At 45.7% G+C, this 23,012-nt stretch overlaps 1 protein-coding gene across 1 annotated transcript in view; it reads right to left on the bottom strand.

Annotated features, from left to right (window-relative positions):
- Nucleotides 1-3,938: 3,938 nt before the first annotated feature.
- Nucleotides 3,939-23,012, bottom strand: part of ANKRD45 (ankyrin repeat domain 45) — a 334,109-nt gene continuing 315,035 nt past the window's right edge. Inside the window, exons 5-6 of the mRNA XM_063939970.1 lie at nt 6,837-6,975; nt 3,939-4,560 (exon numbers count right to left, since the gene is read on the bottom strand). Coding sequence (XP_063796040.1) covers nt 4,532-4,560; nt 6,837-6,975 — 168 coding nt within the window. The 3' untranslated portion in view covers nt 3,939-4,531. The remainder of the gene's footprint in view (nt 4,561-6,836; nt 6,976-23,012) is intronic.

Here is a 23,012-nt window from a genome sequence, read left to right as displayed (position 1 = left end):
TCTCATTGCTGAACGTAGATCTTAATATTTACGCTAAAATCTTAGCCAACCGCTTGGCTCCCCTACTCACACAATTGATACATCCGGACCAAGTAGGCTTCATCTCTGGCCGCCAGGCCTCCAATAATACCATGAGAGCCATAGATTTGATTTACTCTATCCATAAACAAAAGCTACCCTCATTGTTGCTAGCACTGGATGCCGAGAAGGCTTTTGACAGAATTTCCTGGCCCTTCGCTTTTTCAGTGTTCCTGAGGATGGGCTTTTCTGGCAAATTCGTAGATGGTGTTTCGGCGCTTTACAGATCCCCTACTGCCACGGTTTCTGTTAATCGCCTCACTTCTTCCCCTTTCGGTATCACTAACGGCACCAGACTGGGATGCCCGCTCTCCCCATTGCGATTTGCCCTGGTCATGGAACCACTGGCAGCAAGGATCCGAGCTAATACAGATATAGCTAGAGTGCGGGTAGGCCCTTCTGAACATAAAATTGCGTTATACGCTGACGATGTCCTAATATCTTTGGGATCCCCATCTCAGTCGATACAGCCACTCCTTTCTGAGATAGACCTCTACTCTAAACATTCAGGTTATAAACTTAATACAGGTAAGACTGAAGTATTGAATTTTTATATCCCGGGACCGATTAAGCTCTCTTTAGAAAATTCCTTTCCATTTCAATGGCATAGGCAAAAGATTAAATACTTAGGTATTTTTGTAATGCATAGCCATCATCAACTTTACCAAGCTAATTTCCCTAGGCTTTTAGATCGAATTAAGTCAGACTTGTCTTCTTGGTCTAGCCTCTTTATCTCCTGGATAGGTTGGGTAAACTCAGTGAAAATTAACGTGCTCCCTCGGATATTACCTATTCCAGACCCTCCAGATATTTATTCCTCCATCTGTTTTTAAATTCTTACAATTTCACATGTCACAATTCATATGGGCTAATGAGCATCCCCGAGTACGATTTAAACTTTTACAGCGCCCCACATATAGTGGTGGCCAAGGCATCCCAGACTTTATTATTTAGCCACACAGCTCTCGCACTGCGTACAATGGTGCAACTCCGAATCTCGAAGAGTCTGGGTATCTATAGAAGCCGCCGAACTAGGTCTCTCTACTCTCTCTTCTCTGGCTTTCGAAATCCTCCCACCCTAGAAATGTAGCATCCCACCCCATAGTTTACCGCTCACTAACGGTTTGGAACTTTGCCAATAGGAAATATGGCTTGGCCCCAGCCCCATCCCCTATCATCCCAATATTACACAACCCTGCATTCCCTTCTGGTACAAATAGATCATTGTTTGCTCCTTGGCAGGATAGAGGTATCTTATATCTGAATGATATCACCAGGGATACTAGTTTTCCTCAATTTACTCAGATTCAAGAAAATATTGATATTCCCTCCAGATATTTTTAGCAGCTTTTACAACTCAGACACTTTCATTCCTCACTGAGCCGCGTCCTCTCTAGCAGACCCCTGACCACGTTTGAGACTGTGTTTCAGACGTCACTCAACCAAAGGCCTTATTTCCCTCTTATATACTACTCTCACTGGGGACACTCCCTCTCAGCGTGATCCTCATGAGAGAGCATGGGAAATGGACCTAGGCTCGGCTTTAGGTGACGAGGAATGGTCTGAAGCCTGGGGTAACGCGGCGTCTAGTTCCATCTGCGTTAGAATCAAAGAGAATATCTATAAATTACTATATAGATGGTATTATGTACCATCTCACTTGAGCAAAATGTACCCGGATAGGTGTTGGAGAGGATGTGGCGCAGAGGGCTCTTTACTACACATATGGTGGTCATGTCCTAAAATAGTGCATATGTGGAGGGAAGTGATTCATTTTATTTCTAGCTTATTGCAGATTCCTATTCCTTCCAACCCTAAATACATTCTCCTCCCCTTAAGCCTGCCGACGCTAACAAAATTTCAAAATAAACTGTTGCGTCATATAGTCTCTGCAACAACATGTCAACTAGCTGCAGATTGGAAAAACCCTATCCCGCATTCCATGCAGTTTATAATTGCCCGTATCTGGTACGTTTACCGCATGGACTACATGACTAGCATCATAAACTGCTCCTCTAAGTCATTCGATAAAATATGGAGCCCATGGCTGCCCTCCCAGCATGCCCCTTCACCTTTTAACTTGTGATGCCCCGTACTATATTTGATGGGACATTCCCGGGGACTCTGCCCTATCCTATTTTGTTTATTTCTCTCTTTTTCTCTCTACTTCTCTGTTTTTCTTTCTTCTCGACCTCCTTCTATTTTTACTTATCAATGTTAGTCGGTTAGCTGTGCTGCTGACTGCCACCTTTTCTGTTTTATACTACCCGCTCTCTGGGTCAAAAATGGATCACTGTTCTTTTTTGGTTATCTTTATAATTACCAACTATTATACTGTATTTGCAACGTAATATGCTGTAACCACTATCTGTTGGTATCTGTTTGTTTTTGTGATCCCATGAATAAAAATTATTTGAAAAAAAATCTACTAATCAAGAAAAAAAATCTTTTGGGATGCAATTTTCATAGATAAATCCTACATTTATATCTCTGTTATTCTCACAGTTAAATTTTCCTAAAACATTTGGTTTTCGATATCCATAAAATGTAATTAAAAAAAAAATAGCTTGAATGTCGCATCGCATAGAGCTCAAGAACATGACCCTATCCACAGCAGACATCACTACATAGTAATTACAATACAGCCAATTAAACTCCATTGTTATCTATCTGCTACATTAGGCAGTATCCATACATAAGAAATGCTATGCACCCTCTCGTACCTTCAAAGTTTCTACAGTTTATCATTCTCCTATAAATGGGGTGATTTCAAACCCCTTATTAAGTCTCTTGGGGGCCAACCTGTCAGGGGTTAAAATCCAATCTGTTTCTCTCCTAATTCCTATCTCTCCCCTCTCATCTTAAACTGCAGCCCAAAACAAGTACCTCTCTTTCAGGGTCCGCAGTAGTATCCACATGAGCTACCTTGGGTACTAGGTGGCATCAGAGGAACGGACACCAAACGGTCTAAAGCTTTTAGAATCCCAGGATGCAACGGGCCAGCCCCCTATAACACTGGCTCAAGGAATTTGTTTTTTTGTTTGGTGCGGCAGGAGCCAGAATACTGTGTAAACGTTGTGGCTGTCCTTTTATTTATTTTTTACAGCCACAAGTTTTTATTATTTTTTATATAGTCCTGTGTTTGTTTGTTTTTTTAGCAATCTTTCTATGCATCTTAAAAGCATAAAAAAGATACGTTCCTCCACCTGCCCGCCGGGTGGCGACAACGGATACCTCCGTGTAAACACTGCTGTTTCGGTGGGCGCCAGTTAGAAGTACTACCGTCCGGAGGGCGGGGAGAAGGTAAGGCATCTTTTTCCGGTTAGCGGTTCGAACTAAGAACTTTTTTTTGATTGGGACTGCGTCACCACAATTTAGAATGAGCGCATTCTGTCTATATGTATGTTTATAATCCCTTTTTTTTTTTTAAGCACATTTGCATAATAGGGATCATGTTGTTCACCCACCCCATAGTATGGTAAATGGTGAAGGGGGTTATTCAGAGTTGTTACAATACAAACCAACAAAGTTAGCAACTCTGCAAAACCATGTTGCACTGCAGTTGGGGCAGATGCAACATGTGCAGAAAGATTATATTAAGATTGTATTATATTGTTTCTGTGCATGGTAAATACTAGCTGCTTTATTTTTACACTGCAAATTAGATTTCAGTATGAACACACTCCACCCAAATCTAATCTTCTGCACATGTTACATCTGCCCCACCTGCAATTCAGTATCGTTTTGCCAAATTGCTAACTTTTTTGATTTTTTTTTTGAAGCAGATTGGAGAGAAGTATCTTAAACCCCAGATGCAGATCTTATTTAAGATCCAATAATGACACAAGCCTTTTTGTGCTATTCTTTATTCACAAAGTTGACATCTGATTCTCAGAAAGGGCCTGGTTTGGTTCTCATGAATATAAGCGGCCAGATATACTACATTATGTCAATGCAAAATCCACAAGGCATTATGAGTATTGTCACACTGCTCACTGTTTTTCTGTCTGCAACTGCCAACATATATCTGCACTAACACCAAACCTTGCTATGTGCAAAAGATGTGTCAGAAACAGGGGTTCTTTTGTCACCTGAACGCTTCAAGAATGAAGTCTGGCTACTCTCCCACAAAACGGATCTCGTGCTGTGTCACCCAGAAATCATTTCACATAAAGAACTGGTAGAGTACAGTGCCCAGGATAAAGTGCGTATGCATGGTACAATGTGATAGAAATCTCCAGCTGCGTCCACTTTTGGATTTGCATGTGACGTACAATCAGGTCTTGATCTTTGCAAGGATAACTAGTTAATGATGTGTTACAAGTCAGACAGGTTTAAACCGGCACCCAACTTGATACAAAATCATTTTGCTGAACTTATCATTATGTAAAAACTGCATCAAATACAATATAAACTTAAAGATACGTTTAAACTGATAATGGCTTCGACGATGTCAGTGTTTTACTTTTCCAGTCTCTGCCCCTGAAAAATAGTAGAGATAAAAAAAATATATATTACAGAAGTCTTATTGGACCCAGCAATTTTGCTATAATTGGCTAAACGTGTGTTGAAAAATTCAGAATCTTCATATATGGAAAATGACAAATTTTATCCTTTATACGGTTACAGTATGTGTGCTTTGTTTTTTTAATTGTCCTGCAATTTACATAGTAGTGCTTATATAAGCAATGTGATTGGCTTGTATGTAACGAGTTGTGTGTCACTGAGGGGAAGCTACGCACACACAACCATTACACCTGAATGCACAGATGGATAGTAACACACACACACACACACACACACACACACACACACACACACACACACACACACAATTTTCATACTCCGGTCAAGACATATATCAAATTGCTATTGAAAGGTAAGGCCACAACCATGCCACATTTCCTAGTCTCCTATCCAGTCATGGCAGCATTGGATATGTCTCTTCTTACAACATGTCCAACCATGGATCTGGCCTTGTTTAGGCACCTTAACATTGAACCATACAGATATTTCTAGTTTTTCATTACTCCCTGGCAGCCGTTAGACTGGATTAGCTCCCTTAGGTAAAGACAAGTATGTAAAAAAAAACACAGCCCCTTTACATGGTGCACGAGGCTAGCCTAAGTACATCAATTACTGCCCACAGCAGCATTATTCCATGAAAAGATTTTCAATTTGCCAGCCTGTACTGTGCCATGTCACATAGAAAGCACTAGGCCGGCTGTAATATAGCTGAGAACACTGAGCAGATTGCAATACTGCAGGTTTTTTTTGCTGCAAGTATGAAAGAAACCGCATCTGGAAACAGGGTGAAGCCAATGCCTTCTCGTGGTAAGCCCCCACATTAGTGGGATTGTTTCTGTCTGGAAAGTATGATAGTAATTTTTTTAGTGTCTTTGCATAAAGAATAAGTAGTATTATCATCAGAGTCCCATCATCAGAGTTCACAGCATTCCCATAAGTAGCTATGGGGATCGTGGGGTGTAATCAAGTTACTAAACTAATCCGATTCTCTGGTATACTATCAGCTAAGTGGGCTCTTCAGTGAATCTGAAGACCCCAAGAGCTGATGAACAATCATTCACTCCCACTCTAGCATGATCCAGAACTCATTGATGCAAGACGTCTCATGGCTTATTAGCATATGCACAAAACTCCCTGTCAGCAAAGAAATGTAAATACTAGGGGCCTGAGTTTTCCTCTGGATGTAGGGCCAATCTAATATTTATTTCAGTGCCCCCTTCCCCCACACTTACACTGCCTCCATTGCCCTATGGCTCCATGCTCTGATACCTCCTCCAGCAGCTGCTCCGGTCTCCAAGTCCTTGCACTGTTTTGTGTGGAGAGCTGCAATGCAGAGGAGGTGGCAGTAGAGAGGGCAGTGATGCACTTGCAATGACGTCAATGGCACAGCACCTTTGGATTTGATCGGACACACTCCAGACAATTTTAGAATGTCCGGGGAAATCTCAGGTGGCGTCTAAGCAGCAATATGAGTCTATTATAACAGCCCGGGCCAGAGGTTCAGCCAGCAGCTAGGGGCGCATGGCTGCGCTCCTTCTGTCAACTTGTGCCTTGAGCCACCCTTGCCTGAATGGTGCGGATTGGGTGGTGACAGTCATCCAGCTAATTAGAAGAAAGGTACAACCTCATATCACAGCCAGAAGCTCGGACATTTACATTCTAAACGCTCAAGAAGGGAAAGTATTCCAATTTCCACCTCTCAGTGTACAATGCACTGGTTCTTTTTTCTAAGCTATCAGGAAGATTTATGCAAAGCCTACCACCAGATAAATGTGCTCCTTCCAGGGACCTTTGGAAGGGGTACCTGATACATAAGAACACCGCAGTATGGGAATCCTTTGGTGAACTGCAGTGGTAACATTTAGTAAAGATTAGTTACCATTGCTATAGTATTTGCTTTGTAACTACTTCAATGTACAATATTTGACTGTAAAGTAAAACATCATTTTATTTGATGACTAAATAATCCTTGTTGCTGCTGTGGGAGAAAAGACACATGACTACAGAGAGAGGCAGCATAGTGCTTTGAGGGGCAGATGTATTAAGCCTAGAGAAGTGATAAAGCAGTGATAAGTGCAAGGGGATAATGCACCAGCCAATCAGCTCCTAAGTCAATTTACATATTGGAGCTGATTGGCTGGTGCGTTATCACCGTGCATTTATCACTGCTTTATCACTTCTCCAGGCTTAATACATCTGCCCCTGAGTATTTTATATTCTATTCCTCTTACGTGGTGTGTTCAGCTTTGTGAATATGGGCTGCATTAAGCTTTCCAGCTGTAGCTTCTGATCCACAAAGTCTTGTGTTGTTGGACTCTTGCTATTCAGTAACCATTCATTCTTTGCCTTACAAGCAGTGGTAGCCAGGTGCTGAAGGGAAAGAGCAGAAATAAGCTGAACTTACAGTAAATACCACTTAACATTCTACTTGCTGCTATGTCATTATTATGTACACTTAATTCAATCAATTAAAATATTTTACCATCTTATATTTATTTATTCAATATGAATGTTGCAGTATTTACACTTCCCACACAGGTATTTATAATTTCATATTTAGTTAATTAACTTATAATATAATATAAAAAATATTTCTTAAATCTCATAAATCATACTTTTCATCAAGATTAATATACAATGTGTCACGATCCGGGTATCTGGACGCCATTTCTTACCCATCAGATGCCTCCTAAGGCTGGCTCAGCGCTCCAGGACCGGATCCCATCTGTTATCCTGATGTGTACATTCCTGTATCCTCTCCTGTCACTCTGGGACGCTGTCACAGTAAACGCCATATTACACCTGGCATGGCGTCTCCCGCGGCCTCCGCCGCCGTCCCTGAACTTCTGCATGCAGAGTGTCTGAGTGGCGATTACGTCAGCCGCGGCCTCCGCTGTGTCCGCGTGGTTGGATGTGCATCTGTCAGCCTGGCGCCTCCTGTCTCCGGTGGCCGGCGCCGCCATTACTGTTTTCATTACCACATGGATTACAAACCAAACTTCCCTCCAAGTGTCTGCATGGGCGCAGCCATCTTGGATTCTGTCAGCTGATCATTTCCACCAATCTGTTCTCAGTATTGATAATCTGCATAATTGCCTAGCCAATCCCTTCCTTGCTGCAGGTATAAATACACTGTGCCTGAGCAAGGAAGGCGTCAGTGCTTTGGTTGTCAAACCTAGTTCCTGTTTGTCTCTCTCCTGTGATTGTCTTCCAGGTTCCAGCTCCTGTCTCAAGACTTCCACCATAGAGACCCGCACCAGCATTCCACCTGCGGTGTAGCCTGACTCTCCAATCCATTGTGGATTCATCTGTTTCCAGCTACAACATTACCTGCTTCCAGCAGAGTACAGCTTCTCTTAAAGGGCCGGTGTCCTTTCTACACTTTACCACTCTCCACCGGTATTATTATCTCTCCGCTCTCAAGTTCTACATTTCAGTTCATATTTCATCGCTCCCAAGTTCATTTATTATTTAACTGGTTCCAGCCAGTATCCACTCCGTGCTAACAACAGTCTGGTTCCAGCCAGTATCCACAGCAGCCGTTTTATCTTCAGCAACCCAGCTTTTCCTGGAACACCAGCTGGCACAATCCTGGGTTATCTCCATTGCTACAGTCGGGCCTGGTAAGGACTTTCCATCTAGAAGATTATAAGAACTATCTCACACTACCAGTGCCCTGTGGCTCCTGCCATCCTGTAGTACCCAGGAACTGTATTTATTCTTTGCTGACTTTTACGTTTTCTTTTACTGCTGCTGTGTTGCGGAGTTGTCATAATAAACATCATTGACTTTTATCCAAGTTGTCGTGGTCACGCCTTCGGGCAGTTATTATTCATGTTACTTACATGTCCAGGGGTCTGATACAACCTCCCAGGTTCCGGTACATCTCAGCCCCTACAACTGAGGCTGCCTCCCGTCAGCTCAGGCCCTCAGTTGTGACAGTAAGCACTGACCTAATGAATCCAGCCGGAGACCAGGATCAAGCGGCCAGGCCGATGCAAGAACTGGCAGCCCGACTAGAACATCAGGAGGCTGCACAGGGCCACATCATCCGCTGTCTCCAGGATTTCTCTACTCGGCTGGATGGGATTCAGACAACTCTCTGTGGATCAGGCGCGTCTGGTGCGTCAACCACAGTGACTTCAGCTATAACCCCACCCACCTTACCCATTTCTGCTCCACGTCTTCATCTTCCAACGCCAGCAAAATTTGACGGATCTCCAAGATTCTGCAGGGGATTTCTCAACCAGTGTGAGATTCAGTTTGAGCTACAACCTGGCAATTTTCCCAGTGACCGTACAAAAATTGCCTACATTATTTCTCTTCTCAGTGGCTCAGCCCTTGATTGGGCATCACCGTTATGGGAGAGGTCTGACACCCTGCTATCTTCCTACACTGCCTTCGTGTCAACATTCAGGCGCATCTTCGACGAGCCAGGCCGGGTAACCTCAGCTTCATCCGAGATTCTCCGTTTACGCCAGGGGTCACGTACTGTAGGACAATATCTGATACAGTTCCAGATCCTGGCATCCGAACTGGCATGGAACGACGAGGCCCTGTATGCTGCATTCTGGCATGGCTTATCTGAGCGTATTAAAGATGAGTTAGCTACCAGAGACTTACCTTCTAAGTTAGATGAGCTAATCTCACTCTGCACGAAAGTTGATTTACGTTTCAGAGAGAGAGCAACTGAGCGTGGAAGATCATCTGCTCCAAAATCTTCTGCTCCTCCTCCTCGTCAACTGTCACCATCTAAAGATGAGCCCATGCAACTTGGCCGTTCCCGTATAACTCCTGCTGAGCGCCGAAGACGTCTCTCCGAGTCTCTCTGTCTCTATTGTGCAGCTCCGTCTCACACCATTAATGCCTGTCCCAAACGTCCGGGAAACTCCAAATCCTAGCTCGCCAAGGAGAGGGCCGGCTAGGAGTAATGATCTCCTCTCCATCTCCTCAAGATTGTAATCTCCCAGTCTCGCTTCAAGTTGCTCAACGTTATCGGAACGTCATTGCCCTCCTTGATTCCGGAGCAGCTGGGAACTTTATTACCGAAGCCTATGTTAAACGGTGGTCCCTACCCACCGAGAGACTTCCTTCGTCCATTTCTTTAACTGCCGTGGATGGCAGCAAAATTTTTGATGCAGTTATTTCTTTAAGGACTCTACCAGTTGGTCTGAGAGTGGGAGTTCTTCATTCCGAACTTATTTCTTTTTTAGTGATTCCAAGAGCCACACATCCTGTGGTCCTGGGCCTTCCATGGCTCCGTCTTCACAATCCTACAATTGATTGGACGACTACGCAAATCCTGGCATGGGGTCCCTCCTGTGCTGAGACATGTTTGTTTAAAGTATTGCCTGTCTGTTCTTCCTCCCCCAGGTCGTCTGATGTTCCACCTCCTCCATATCAAGATTTCACGGATGTGTTCAGTAAAGCTTCTGCTGATATCCTTCCTCCTCATAGAGAATGGGACTGCCCGATTGATCTCGTTCCAGGGAAGGTTCCACCTCGAGGCCGAACTTATCCGTTGTCTCTGCCTGAGACGCATTCTATGGAGGAATATATTAAAGAGAACCTAGCAAAGGGGTTCATTCGACCTTCTTCTTCTCCAGCCGGCGCAGGCTTCTTTTTTGTAAAAAAGAAAGATGGTGGTCTGCGGCCGTGCATCGACTACAGAGGTTTGAACGACATTACCATCAAGAACCGTTATCCTTTACCCCTGATTACTGAGCTCTTTGACAGAGTTAGCGGAGCTACCATCTTTACAAAGCTGGACTTGAGAGGTGCATACAATCTCATCCGGATCCGTGAGGGTGACGAGTGGAAGACCGCCTTTAACACCCGTGACGGACATTATGAGTACCTCGTCATGCCCTTCGGATTGAGCAATGCTCCAGCTGTCTTCCAGCATTTTGTCAATGAGATCTTCAGAGACATTCTATACCGTCATGTCGTGGTCTATCTAGACGATATCCTCATTTTTGCCAACGATTTAGAGGAACATCGTTTTTGGGTTAAAGAGGTTCTGTCCCGTCTCCGTGTCAATCATCTCTATTGCAAATTAGAAAAATGCGTCTTTGAAGTCAAGTCCATTCCGTTTCTAGGGTACATTGTGTCCGGTTCCGGACTAGAGATGGATCCTGAGAAACTACAAGCAATCCAAAATTGGCCGGTACCCTTAACCCTCAAAGGGGTCCAGAGGTTCTTAGGGTTCGCCAACTATTACCGAAAGTTTATACGAGACTTTTCCACCATTGTGGCGCCTATTACTGCTTTCACTAAGAAGGGTGCTAACCCGTCCAAGTGGTCTGAAGAAGCCATGCAAGCATTTCATCTTTTAAAACAAAGGTTCATCTCTGCGCCTGTTCTGAAACAGCCTGACATCGACTCTCCTTTCATCTTAGAGGTGGATGCCTCCTCCGTTGGAGTAGGAGCGGTGTTATCTCAGAGGGCTAAAGATGGCCATTTACACCCTTGCAGTTTCTTCTCCCGGAAGTTCTCCCCAGCTGAGCGCAACTATGCCATTGGCGACCAGGAGTTGCTAGCCATCAAGCTCGCTCTAGAAGAGTGGAGGTATCTGTTGGAGGGAGCTTCTCATTCAATCACCATACTTACAGACCACAAGAACCTTTTATATCTGAAAGGCGCACAATGTCTCAACCCTCGTCAGGCCAGATGGGCACTTTTCTTTTCCAGGTTCGACTTTAAACTCCAGTTCTGTCCGGGCTCTCAGAATCGCAAGGCCGATGCCCTTTCCCGCTCATGGGAGCAAGAAAATGAGTCAGAGTCTTCAGACAAGCATCCTATTATAAATCCGTTGGCATTCTCCACGGTAGGGATGGACTCTACGCCCCCATCAGGGAAAAGTTTTGTGAAACCGATGCTAAGGAAGAAGCTCATGCATTGGGCCCATGCTTCCCGTTTTGCCGGACATACAGGTATCCAAAAAACCCTGGAGTTTATCTCTAGGTCCTATTGGTGGCCAACTCTGAAAAAGGACGTCTTGGAGTTTATTGCATCTTGCCCAAAGTGTGCTCAACATAAGGTATCCCGCCAGTCGCCTGCGGGGCAACTGGTTCCACTATCTGTTCCCCGTCGACCTTGGACCCACTTGTCGATGGATTTCATTACAGACTTACCCATGTGCAACAAGTTCAATACCATCTGGGTGGTAGTTGACCGGTTCACCAAGATGGCACACTTCATTCCTCTCACCGGTCTTCCGTCAGCTTCCAAGTTGGCTCAAGTATTCATACAAGAGATCTTCCGACTCCACGGTCTTCCTGAAGAAATTATCTCAGATCGAGGAGTTCAATTCACAGCCAAATTCTGGCGAAGTTTATGTCAAGTCCTCCAAGTCAAGCTAAAGTTTTCCACGGCTTACCATCCTCAGACCAATGGTCAAACCGAGAGGGTGAATCAGGACTTGGAGGCCTTCCTCCGCATCTATGTGTCCTCCTCTCAAGATGACTGGGTTCAATTACTTCCCTGGGCCGAGTTCTGTCATAACAACCAGTATCATTCTTCATCTGCTTCAACACCATTCTTCACTAACTTTGGATTCCACCCTAAAGTCCCTGAGTTCCAACCGCTTCCAGCAACTTCTGTTCCCGCAGTGGATATCACCTTGCATCAGTTTGCCAATATCTGGAAGAGCGTACGATCAGCTCTGCTCAAGGCATCGTTCAGGTACAAGAAGTTTGCGGATAAGAAGCGTCGAGCAGTTCCTGCTCTCAAGGTGGGTGATCGGGTATGGTTATCCACGAAGAATTTGAGGTTAAGAGTTCCCAGTATGAAGTTTGCACCTCGCTATATCGGTCCTTTCAAGATTGAACAAGTCATCAATCCTGTTGCTTACAGACTCCAGTTGCCTCCCTTCTTAAAAATACCCAGGACATTCCATGTTTCCCTGTTGAAACCGCTGATCTTGAATCGGTTTCATTCCTCACTTCCTCCAACTCCGAAAGTCCAAACTCAACGAGGCGTTGAGTATGAAGTGGCCAAGATCCTGGACTCACGTCACCGTTACGGTCAACTACAATATCTTATTGACTGGAAGGGTTATGGTCCTGAGGAACGTTCATGGACCAATGCTTCTGATGTCCATGCTCCTGCCTTGGTCCGGAGATTCCATTCCAAGTTTCCTCAAAAGCCAAAGAAGTGTCCTGGGGCCACTCCTAAAGGGGGGGGTGCTGTCACGATCCGGGTATCTGAACGCCATTTCTTACCCATCAGATGCCTCCTAAGGCTGGCTCAGCGCTCCAGGACCGGATCCCATCTGTTATCCTGATGTGTACATTCCTGTATCCTCTCCTGTCACTCTGGGACGCTGTCACAGTAAACGCCATATTACACCTGGCATGGCGTCTCCCGCGGCCTCCGCCGCCGTCCCTGAACTTCTGCATGCAGAGTGTCTGAGTGGCGATTACGTCAGCCGCGGCCTCCGCTGTGTCCGCGTGGTTGGATGTGCATCTGTCAGCCTGGCGCCTCCTGTCTCCGGTGGCCGGCGTCGCCATTACTGTTTTCATTACCACATGGATTACAAACCAAACTTCCCTCCAAGTGTCTGCATGGGCGCAGCCATCTTGGATTCTGTCAGCTGATCATTTCCACCAATCTGTTCTCAGTATTGATAATCTGCATAATTGCCTAGCCAATCCCTTCCTTGCTGCAGGTATAAATACACTGTGCCTGAGCAAGGAAGGCGTCAGTGCTTTGGTTGTCAAACCTAGTTCCTGTTTGTCTCTCTCCTGTGATTGTCTTCCAGGTTCCAGCTCCTGTCTCAAGACTTCCACCATAGAGACCCGCACCAGCATTCCACCTGCGGTGTAGCCTGACTCTCCAATCCATTGTGGATTCATCTGTTTCCAGCTACAATATTACCTGCTTCCAGCTCAGCTTCCAGCAGAGTACAGCTTCTCTTAAAGGGCCGGTGTCCTTTCTACACTTTACCACTCTCCACCGGTATTATTATTTCTCCGCTCTCAAGTTCTACATTTCAGTTCATATTTCATCGCTCCCAAGTTCATTTATTATTTAACTGGTTCCAGCCAGTATCCACTCCGTGCTAACAACAGTCTGGTTCCAGCCAGTATCCACAGCAGCCGTTTTATCTTCAGCAACCCAGCTTTTCCTGGAACACCAGCTGGCACAATCCTGGGTTATCTCCATTGCTACAGTCGGGCCTGGTAAGGACTTTCCATCTAGAAGATTATAAGAACTATCTCACACTACCAGTGCCCTGTGGCTCCTGCCATCCTGTAGTACCCAGGAACTGTATTTATTCTTTGCTGACTTTTACGTTTTCTTTTACTGCTGCTGCAGTTATTATTCATGTTACTTACATGTCCAGGGGTCTGATACAACCTCCCAGATTCCGGTACATCTCAGCCCCTACAACTGAGGCTGCCTCCCGTCAGCTCAGGCCCTCAGTTGTGACACAATGTTAATAATGACGCGAGCCCAAGGCAGACGGGAAGCCCCTGATTTTGCCCGACACCAGTGTAGACCACTCTAGAACTCTACTGAGACTCACCGCTTCCCAGTATTCAAGAAACAAGGGGTAGGAAGTTATCTGAGTTTTATGAAACACCTACAATCAAAATCCCGACGGTCAAAATACTGACAACAATTGACCAAAATACAGGCAAGGTCAAAATCCTAACATTTAAAATACCAACAAGGTCAAAATATCAACATTTAAAATGTTGACAGGTCAAAAGTCAACACAAGTTTTTAATTGTTTTCTTGGTGTGGATGTCGACATAGGTCAACATGGACACCGTATAAGTGTACCGCGCTCGGCACACTATTATATTCCCCCTCCAGGTCCACTGGGATGGTAAAGTATGAACAAGTCGGTTTCAATGAAAAAAATCATGAAAAACTCATGTCGACATTTTAAATGTTGGTATTTTGACAATGTTGGGATTTTGACCTTGTCGGTATTTTGATTGTAGGTAAATTGACTGCATCCCATCTGAGTATTGTCGGGACAGATCTCTATTTAATAGAACCCCTAGGTACTTAATACTCGGGGGTGCCAAGAGAACGGGAAAGAAAACTTCAAACCTACCACCACCGTAGGGGAGACTGAGTCTATGAGGTTGATCACAAAAGATTTAGAGTAATTAATTTTCTGCTGTGGGTTACACTGTGCTCCACAAGGATTAATATTGGGGTGTAGAGTAGGATCTTAATCCGAGGCACCAACAGGCTCAAAGGTTTGACTGTTCCCGAGATGCATAGCGCCGCCTCCTCAATAACCCCGCCTCTGTGCACAGGAGCTCAGTTTTGTAGTTGGTGCCTTGCAGTAAGCAGGCAGTCAACAGGGGGCTGCTCCTGCAGCCCTAAATAAAAGCTATTTCAAGAAGAAAGAAATGTGAAGATCCGGCGTGTCCCAGACGGCACTGGTTCTCGGATCTGCAGGGTCTCTCGATAGAGCATCCCCTTCTACTTCCACAATAACCAGACCTCCTCGTTCAGGGCCCTTGTGTATACCAGGATTTGTCCCGACTGGCTTTGACGGCGTGGCTCTTGAAGCTTCCGTCTTGAGGGCCAAGGGTTTTTCTGAGGCGGTCATTCATACTATGTTGAAGGCCCATAAGCCAGCTTCTGCTCGGATTTACCATAGGGTCTGGAATTCTTACTTTGCTTGGTGCGCATCTAACAATCATGACACTTACAAGTTTAGTATGGCCAAACTTTTGGCCTACCTACAACAGGGCCTGGACTTAGGCCTTCGTTTGGCATCCCACATTTCTGCCTTGTCGGTATGGTTTCAGAGAGAGATTGCTACCCTGCCTGATGTTCATACTTTCACTCGGTGGTTGTTACGGATTCAACCTCCTTATGTACCACCAGTGGCCCCTTGGGATTTGTCAGTGGTTCTGGAGGCCTTGCAGAAGTATCCTTTTGAACCTCTTGCATCTGCAGACCGCTTCCCTTAAGGTTTTGTTTTTGCTGGCTATTGCCTCTGCTAGAAGGGTCTCGGACTTAGGTGCCTTATCCTGTAAGTCCCCCTATCTGATTTTTCACCGTGACCGGGCTGTTCTTAGAACGTGCCCTGGTTATTTGCCTAAGGTGGTGACTTCCTTCCACCTTAACCAGGAGATTGTGGTTCCGGCCTTTAGTTCTCCTGAGTTGTCCTCCAAAGAGCGGTCTTTGGATGTGGTACGGGCTCTCCGTATCTACGTGAAGAGAACTGCCTCCATTAGGAAATCTGATTCTCTTTTTGTGCTGTTTAGATTTCACAAACGTGGCTGACCTGCTAACAAGCAGACCTTGGCCAGATGGATTGGAATGGTGATTGCACATGCTTATGTACAGGCTGGTCTGCCAGATCCTGCTACCATCAAAGTCCATTCTACTCGGTCTGTTGGACCTTCTTGGGCGGCCCGCCATGGTGCGACCCTTGAACAATTGTGCAAGGCGGCTACGTGGTCCTCAGTAAACACGTTCATAAGGTTCTATGCCTTCGATACTTCCGCCTACCAGGATGCTTCCTTTGGATGCCGGGTTCTTGTGCCCGCTACAGTGCGTCCCCTCCCATAAGAAACTGCTTTAGGACATCCCCGATGTTAATCCTTGTGGAGCCCAGTGCACCCCGCAGCAGAAAACGAGATTTATGGTAAGAACTTACTGTTGTTAAATCTCTTTCAGCGACGTACACTGGGCTCCACAAGTGCCCACACTGACGCACTTTGCTTCTCTGGGTTGGTATGGCATTAGCCGCTGACAAGCTCTCCTGTCGCGAGTGTGTGGTGTGTGTGGCTTCTAACGATTGTCGTCTCTGTTACCTGCTACTGCATTGTACTGGTTAACGAAAACTGAGCTCCTGTGCACGGAGGCGGGGTTATAGTGGAGGCGGCGCTATGCATCTTGGGAACAGTCAAAGCTTTGAGCCTGTTGATGCCTCGGATCAAGATCCTACTCTACACCCCGATGTTAATCCTTGTGGAGCCTAGTGTACCTCGCAGAAAGAGATTTAACAACGGTAAGTTCTTACCATAAATCTCGTTTTTAAATTAAATCTTATATTTAATATTATTGTTTCTTCTTTGTAGCCCTTGAAATTACTTACATGAACAATATCAGTAAATTATTTTAGTTCCAATTTAGATCTTCCCTGATTATTCAATAGTTCTCTGATTAAGTGTTGGTACTATTTCAGAAAAGAAAGCTATATAAAATATTTAAAGTTTATTTTAAATGTGTGGGTATATTCCTCCCAATATGATAAAAAATGTGAGTCTATGTAATGTTATTATTCATGGAGAGAAATAAAGAATCAGCCAATTAGCTCCTAATTGTCATGTTACAGGCTGTGCTTGAAAATGAATTAGGTGCTGATTGGTTGGTAGTTTATTTCTATCCACTTTATCACTCTCCAGGGCTTAGTACATCTGCCCCTATATAAGAGTTTCTATGCTGTTAGTCATACTTGTCCTAGCTCTTTATATGGCTGAATAAAAGTCTCTCGATTTCATTAGGAAGTGGGCGGGATGCTGGAGGGTGACCTACTCTTCTGTGAGTTTGTGGGACATCGCATCAATAACCCGGGTTGTTGCCGGATCGACCTTGGTCGAGGTGCAGTGTGAAAGCACCCAAGTGAATATCCCGGGCTGAGCAACCCGGCATTTCAACCCAGGTTAAAAGAAGGGTTAAACACGTGTCTGACTTGGCTCGCTGTGCAGTGTGAAAGCCTCTGACCTGGGAAATACAACCCAGGTCTCGGAAAAAGGTGCTGATTGGCTGTTAATGTGTCTGCTCAGAGCAGTCCCCAGCACCTCTTTTTTTTCCTTTGAAACCTCATCAATGTGAGCCAGAAAAGTCCATTTAAAACACATCACAGTGTTTAACATGGGTGACCCGGGTTCAGTGTGAAAGGCACCAACCCGGGAATAACCCAGTTTGAAACTGCAATGTGAAAGGGTCTGAGCCTGCTCGGACACAGATTCAAAAGGCGGGTCCGACCCGGGCTTCTGATCTGAAAGCAGTATTAGGGAACTCCAGCACTATCTGTGTGAGACCCCTAGAGCCCACAAGAGGTCTTCTGCCAATAACAGGCCCCCGCTGTCACGACATGCACACCGGTACTTCGGGGGGTGTCTGGTCTTAAACCTCTAGTAGTAGTGGCTCACACAATAGACTGGAGGCCACAGGTAACGAGCTGGAGTATCACTCGCAGGAGCGCAGGGGGTTAAGGTCAGGTCTGGGGCAGAATATCAGCCTAAGCAGAGGTAGAATGCAGGCACCTTGCAGGTGACCTGTAGAAACAGTGTGGATGGCGTTTGGACACTGTGCAGTTGACACACTCTGAAGGCTGAGAGCAGGAACACGGTAATTGAAGCCAGAGGGTTAACACACTGGGGCTGGAGGTAGACACAGGCAGGGCAATGGTTTACTGAGAATAACTGTGGAATCCTAGGTGTGTTCAAATGTCAAGTGCAAGGTATAGCAATAATGTCTCAGGGTGTTTACACACAGACTGTGGATATGAACTTTACATGGAGATTCTTAAGTTCCAGAGTGCAGCACAATATCTGATCACAGGTGAAATGTGATAGACGTTTGTATGCACACTTTTAAGGCAGAGTTTGAATGCAGGGCAAGAATGGCTTCAGCTGTTAATAATGAACTTTCATGGATATGGAGAAATTCACAATATTAGAACGGAGCAGCAGAGAGTAACACTAAAGTAGGAAGCTGCAGTGGTAGTCCAAGGCAGAGTCACATGGAAAATGTACACAGTAGGCCAATATATATAAGAAACTGTTAATAAATAAATGAGGGAATAGTCTAGGGATCACAGCAAGACACAGGTGGGGTATACAGCCGCAAATAAAGCACAGACCATTCAGCATACACTTGGAAACAGCAGAATCCATACACAGGAATACAGAGTCTTCAGGAACAGGACTTAGGGGGTCATTCCGACCTGATAGCACGCTAGCTATTTTTTGCAGCGCTCCGATCAGATCAGAACTTGACAAAACTGCGCATGCGTATGCACCGCAATGTGCAGGCACGCTCTACGGGTACAAAGTGGATCGGTGCTGGGCTATGGATTAAACTAAGAGTCCATTCGCACAGCCGATAGCAAGAAGATTGACAGGAAGAAGTCATTTATAGATGTCAACTGACCGTTTTCAGAGAGTGTTTGGAAAAACGCAGGCGTGTCCAAGCATTTGCAGGGCGGTTGTTTGACGTCAATTCCGGGACCGGAGAGGCTGAAGTGATCGCAGCGGCTGAGTAAGCTCAGATCTACTCAGAAACTGCACAAAACCTTTTTGTTTCGCTTGGCTGCACATGTGTTCACACACTTGCAAAGCGAAAATACACTCCCCCATAGGCGGCGACTATCTGATCGCAGCACTGCAAAAAAGCAGCTAGTGAGCGATCAACTCAGAATGACCCCTTAAGATAGAAAAAACTGTCCTATCTGCAGCGACTGAATGACACAGCTCAGACAGGAACTCTGAAACTATCACCGGCAGGACTGTAAAGGGCTAGCTGCCATTAATTAGGAAAAAGGACCAATGGCAGTGATCCAGGAAGATCAGCCCCTTAATGATTAACACATTGTATCTAAAAGGCTGCACACACAGGCACAGCCGGGATCAGAAATCGGTGTGGCCGTCTGAGTCCTGGTTGCTTAGCAACTGTCGGGACCATCAGTGCAGCTGGCATGACGCGGCATCCCGGATGCCTGGTAACTACCAGGACCTGCTGCAGGGGAGAGCCACAGCTGTGGCTATAACACTCTCCCCAAAACGTAGAGAGTCTCCTGGATGTTCCAGGAGATTAAGCAAGTATGATTTATAGAAGATGAGATATATACATGCACTTTTTGATTTTATTTCTAAGTCTGTCTATTAGGGATGTGCACTTGAAATTTTTCGGGTTTTGGTTTTGTGTTCGGTTCCGCGGCCGTGTTTTGGATTCGAACGCGTTTTGGCAACACCTCACCGAATTTTTTTTGTCGGATTCGGGTGTGTTTTGGATTCGGGTGTTTTTTTCAAAAAACCCTAAAAAACAGCTTAAATCATTGAATTTGGGGGTCATTTTGATCCCATAGTATTATTAACCTCAATAACCATAATTTACACTAATTTTCAGTCTATTCTGAACACCTCACACCTCACAATATTAGTTTTAGTCCTAAAATTTGCACCGAGGTCGCTGGATGACTAAGCTCAGCGACCTAAGTGGCCGACACAAACACCTGGCCCATCTAGGAGTGGCACTGCAGTGTCACGCAGGATGGCCCTTCCAAAAAACACTCCCCAAACAGCACATGACGCAAAGAAAAAAAGAGGCGCAATGAGGTAGCTGTGTGACTAAGATAAGCGACCCAAGTGGCCGACACAAACACCTGGCCCATCTAGGAGTGGCACTGCAGTGTCACGCAGGATGGCCCTTCCAAAAAACAATCCCCACACAGCACATGATGCAAAGAAAAAAAGAGGCGCAATGAGGTAGCTGTGTGAGTAAGATAAGCGACCCTAGTGGCCGACACAAACACCTGGCCCATCTAGGAGTGGCACTGCAGTGTCACGCAGGATGGCCCTTCCAAAAAACACTCCCCAAACAGCACATGACGCAAAGAAAAAAAGAGGCGCAATGAGGTAGCTGTGTGAGTAAGCTAAACGACCCTAGTGGCCGACACAAACACCTGGCCCATCTAGGAGTGGCACTGCAGTGTCACGCAGGCTGGCCCTTCAAAAAACTACTCCCCAGTCCCCAAACAGCACATGACGCAAAGAAAAAAAAGAGGCGCAATGAGATAGCTGTGTGAGTAACCTAAGCGACCGTAGTGGCCGACACAAACACCTGGCCCATCTAGGAGTGGCACTGCAGTGTCACGCAGGATGGCCCATCCAAAAAACACCCCCCAAACAGCACATGACGCAAAGAAGAAAAAAAAGAGGCGCAATGAGGTAGCTGTGTGAGTAACCTAAGCGACCCTAGTGGCCGACACAAACACCTGGCCCATCTAGGAGTGGCACTGCAGTGTCACGCAGGATGGCCCTTCTAAAAAACACCCCCCAAACAGCACATGACGCAAAGAAGAAAAAAAATAGGCGCAATGAGGTAGCTGTGTGAGTAACCTAAGCGACCCTAGTGGCCGACACAAACACCTGGCCCATCTAGGAGTGGCACTGCAGTGTCACGCAGGCTGGCCCTTCCAAAAAACACTCCCCACACAGCACATGACGCAAAGAAAAAAAGAGGCGCAATGAGGTAGCTGTGTGAGTAAGATAAGCGACCCTAGTGGCCGAAACAAACACCTGGCCAATCTAGGAGTGGCACTGCAGTGTCATGCAGGCTGGCCCTTCAAAAAACTACTCCCCAGTCCCCAAACAGCACATGACGCAAAGAAAAAAAAGAGGCGCAATGAGGTAGCTGTGTGAGTAACCTAAGCGACCCTAGTCCTCGCAAAGGACTGTTGGACAGTCAATTGCTTACTGGAAGTAGTACAAGTGGTCTTACGACTTCCCCTCTGGGATGACAATCGACTCCCAGCAGCAACAACAGCAGCGCCAGCAGCAGTAGGCATTACACTCAAGGATGCATCGGAGGAATCCCAGGCAGGAGAGGACTCGTCAGAATTGCCAGTGACATGGCCTGCAGGACTATTGGCATTCCTGTGGAAGGAGGAGATTGACACTGAGGGAGTTGGTGGGGTGGTTTGCGTGAGCTTGGTTACAAGAGGAAGGGATTTACTGGTCAGTGGACTGCTTCCGCTGTCGCCCAAAGTTTTTGAACTTGTCACTGACTTATGATGAATGCGCTGCAGGTGACGTATAAGGGAGGATGTTCCGAGGTGGTTAACGTCCTTACCCCTACTTATTACAGCTTGACAAAGGCAACACACGGCTTGACACCTGTTGTCCGCATTTCTGTTGAAATACTTCCACACCGAAGAGCTGATTTTTTTGGTATTTTCACCAGGCATGTCAATGGCCATATTCCTCCCACGGACAACAGGTGTCTCCCCGGGTGCCTGACTTAAACAAACCACCTCACCATCAGAATCCTCCTTGTCAATTTCCTCCCCAGCGCCAGCAACACCCATATCCTCCTCATCCTGGTGTACTTCAACACTGACATCTTCAATCTGACTATCAGGAACTGGACTGCGGGTGCTCCTTCCAGCACTTGCAGGGGGCATGCAAATGGTGGAAGGCGCATGCTCTTCACGTCCAGTGTTGGGAAGGTCAGGCATCGCAACCGACACAATTGGACTCTCCTGGTGGATTTGGGATTTCGAAGAACGCACAGTTGTTTGCTGTGCTTTTGCCAGCTTGAGTCATTTCATTTTTCTAGCGAGAGGCTGAGTGCTTCCATCCTCATGTGAAGCTGAACCACTAGCCATGAACATAGGCCAGGGCCTCAGCCGTTCCTTGCCACTCCGTGTGGTAAATGGCATATTGGCAAGTTTACGCTTCTTGATACTAGTAGCTTAATTGTCCTCCGACAATTTTCTTTTAGATTTTTGAGTCCTTTTTTTACTGATATTTGGTGTTTTGGATTTTACATGCTCTGTATTATGACATTGGGCATCGGCCTTGGCAGACGACGTTGATGGCATTTCATCGTCTCGGCCATGACTAGTGGCAGCAGCTTCAGCACGAGGTGGAAGTCGATCTTGATCTTTCCCTATTTTTGGAACCTCAACATTTTTGTTCTCCATATTTTAATAGGCACAACTAAAAGGCACCTCAGGTAAACAATGGAGATGGATGGATACTAGTATACATATGGATGGACGAGCGACTGCCGACACAGAGGTAGCTACAGCCGTGGACTACCGTACTGCGTCTGCTGCTAATATAGACTGGATGATAATGATTCAAAAAATATATATATATCACTACTGCAGCCGGACAGGTATATATAATGATAATGACGGACCTGCTGGACACTGTCAGCACTGCAGACTCCTAAAGTAAGCTACTAGTATCAAGAAGATAGAAAAGAAAAAAAACACCACAGGTAGGTGGTATACAATTATGGATGGACGAGCGACTGCCGACACAGAGGTAGCTACAGCCGTGGACTACCGTACTGCGTCTGCTGCTAATATAGACTGGATGATAATGATTCAAAATATATATATATATCACTACTGCAGCCGGACAGGTATATATAATGATGACGGACCTGCTGGACACTGTCAGCACTGCAGACTCCTAAAGTAAGCTACTAGTATCAAGAAGATAGAAAAAAAAAACACCCCAGGTAGGTGGTATACAATTATGGATGGACGAGCGACTGCCGACACAGAGGTAGCTACAGCCATGGACTACCGTACTGCGTCTGCTGCTAATATAGACTGGATGATAATGATTCAAAAAATATATATATATCACTACTGCAGCCGGACAAGTATATATAATGATAATGAC

This window comes from Pseudophryne corroboree, chromosome 9 (genome assembly GCF_028390025.1).
Source record: "Pseudophryne corroboree isolate aPseCor3 chromosome 9, aPseCor3.hap2, whole genome shotgun sequence".
Lineage (NCBI taxonomy): Eukaryota > Metazoa > Chordata > Amphibia > Anura > Myobatrachidae > Pseudophryne > Pseudophryne corroboree.
Note: the sequence above shows the minus strand (reverse complement) of the source record. Positions and strands in the feature narration are given on the sequence as shown.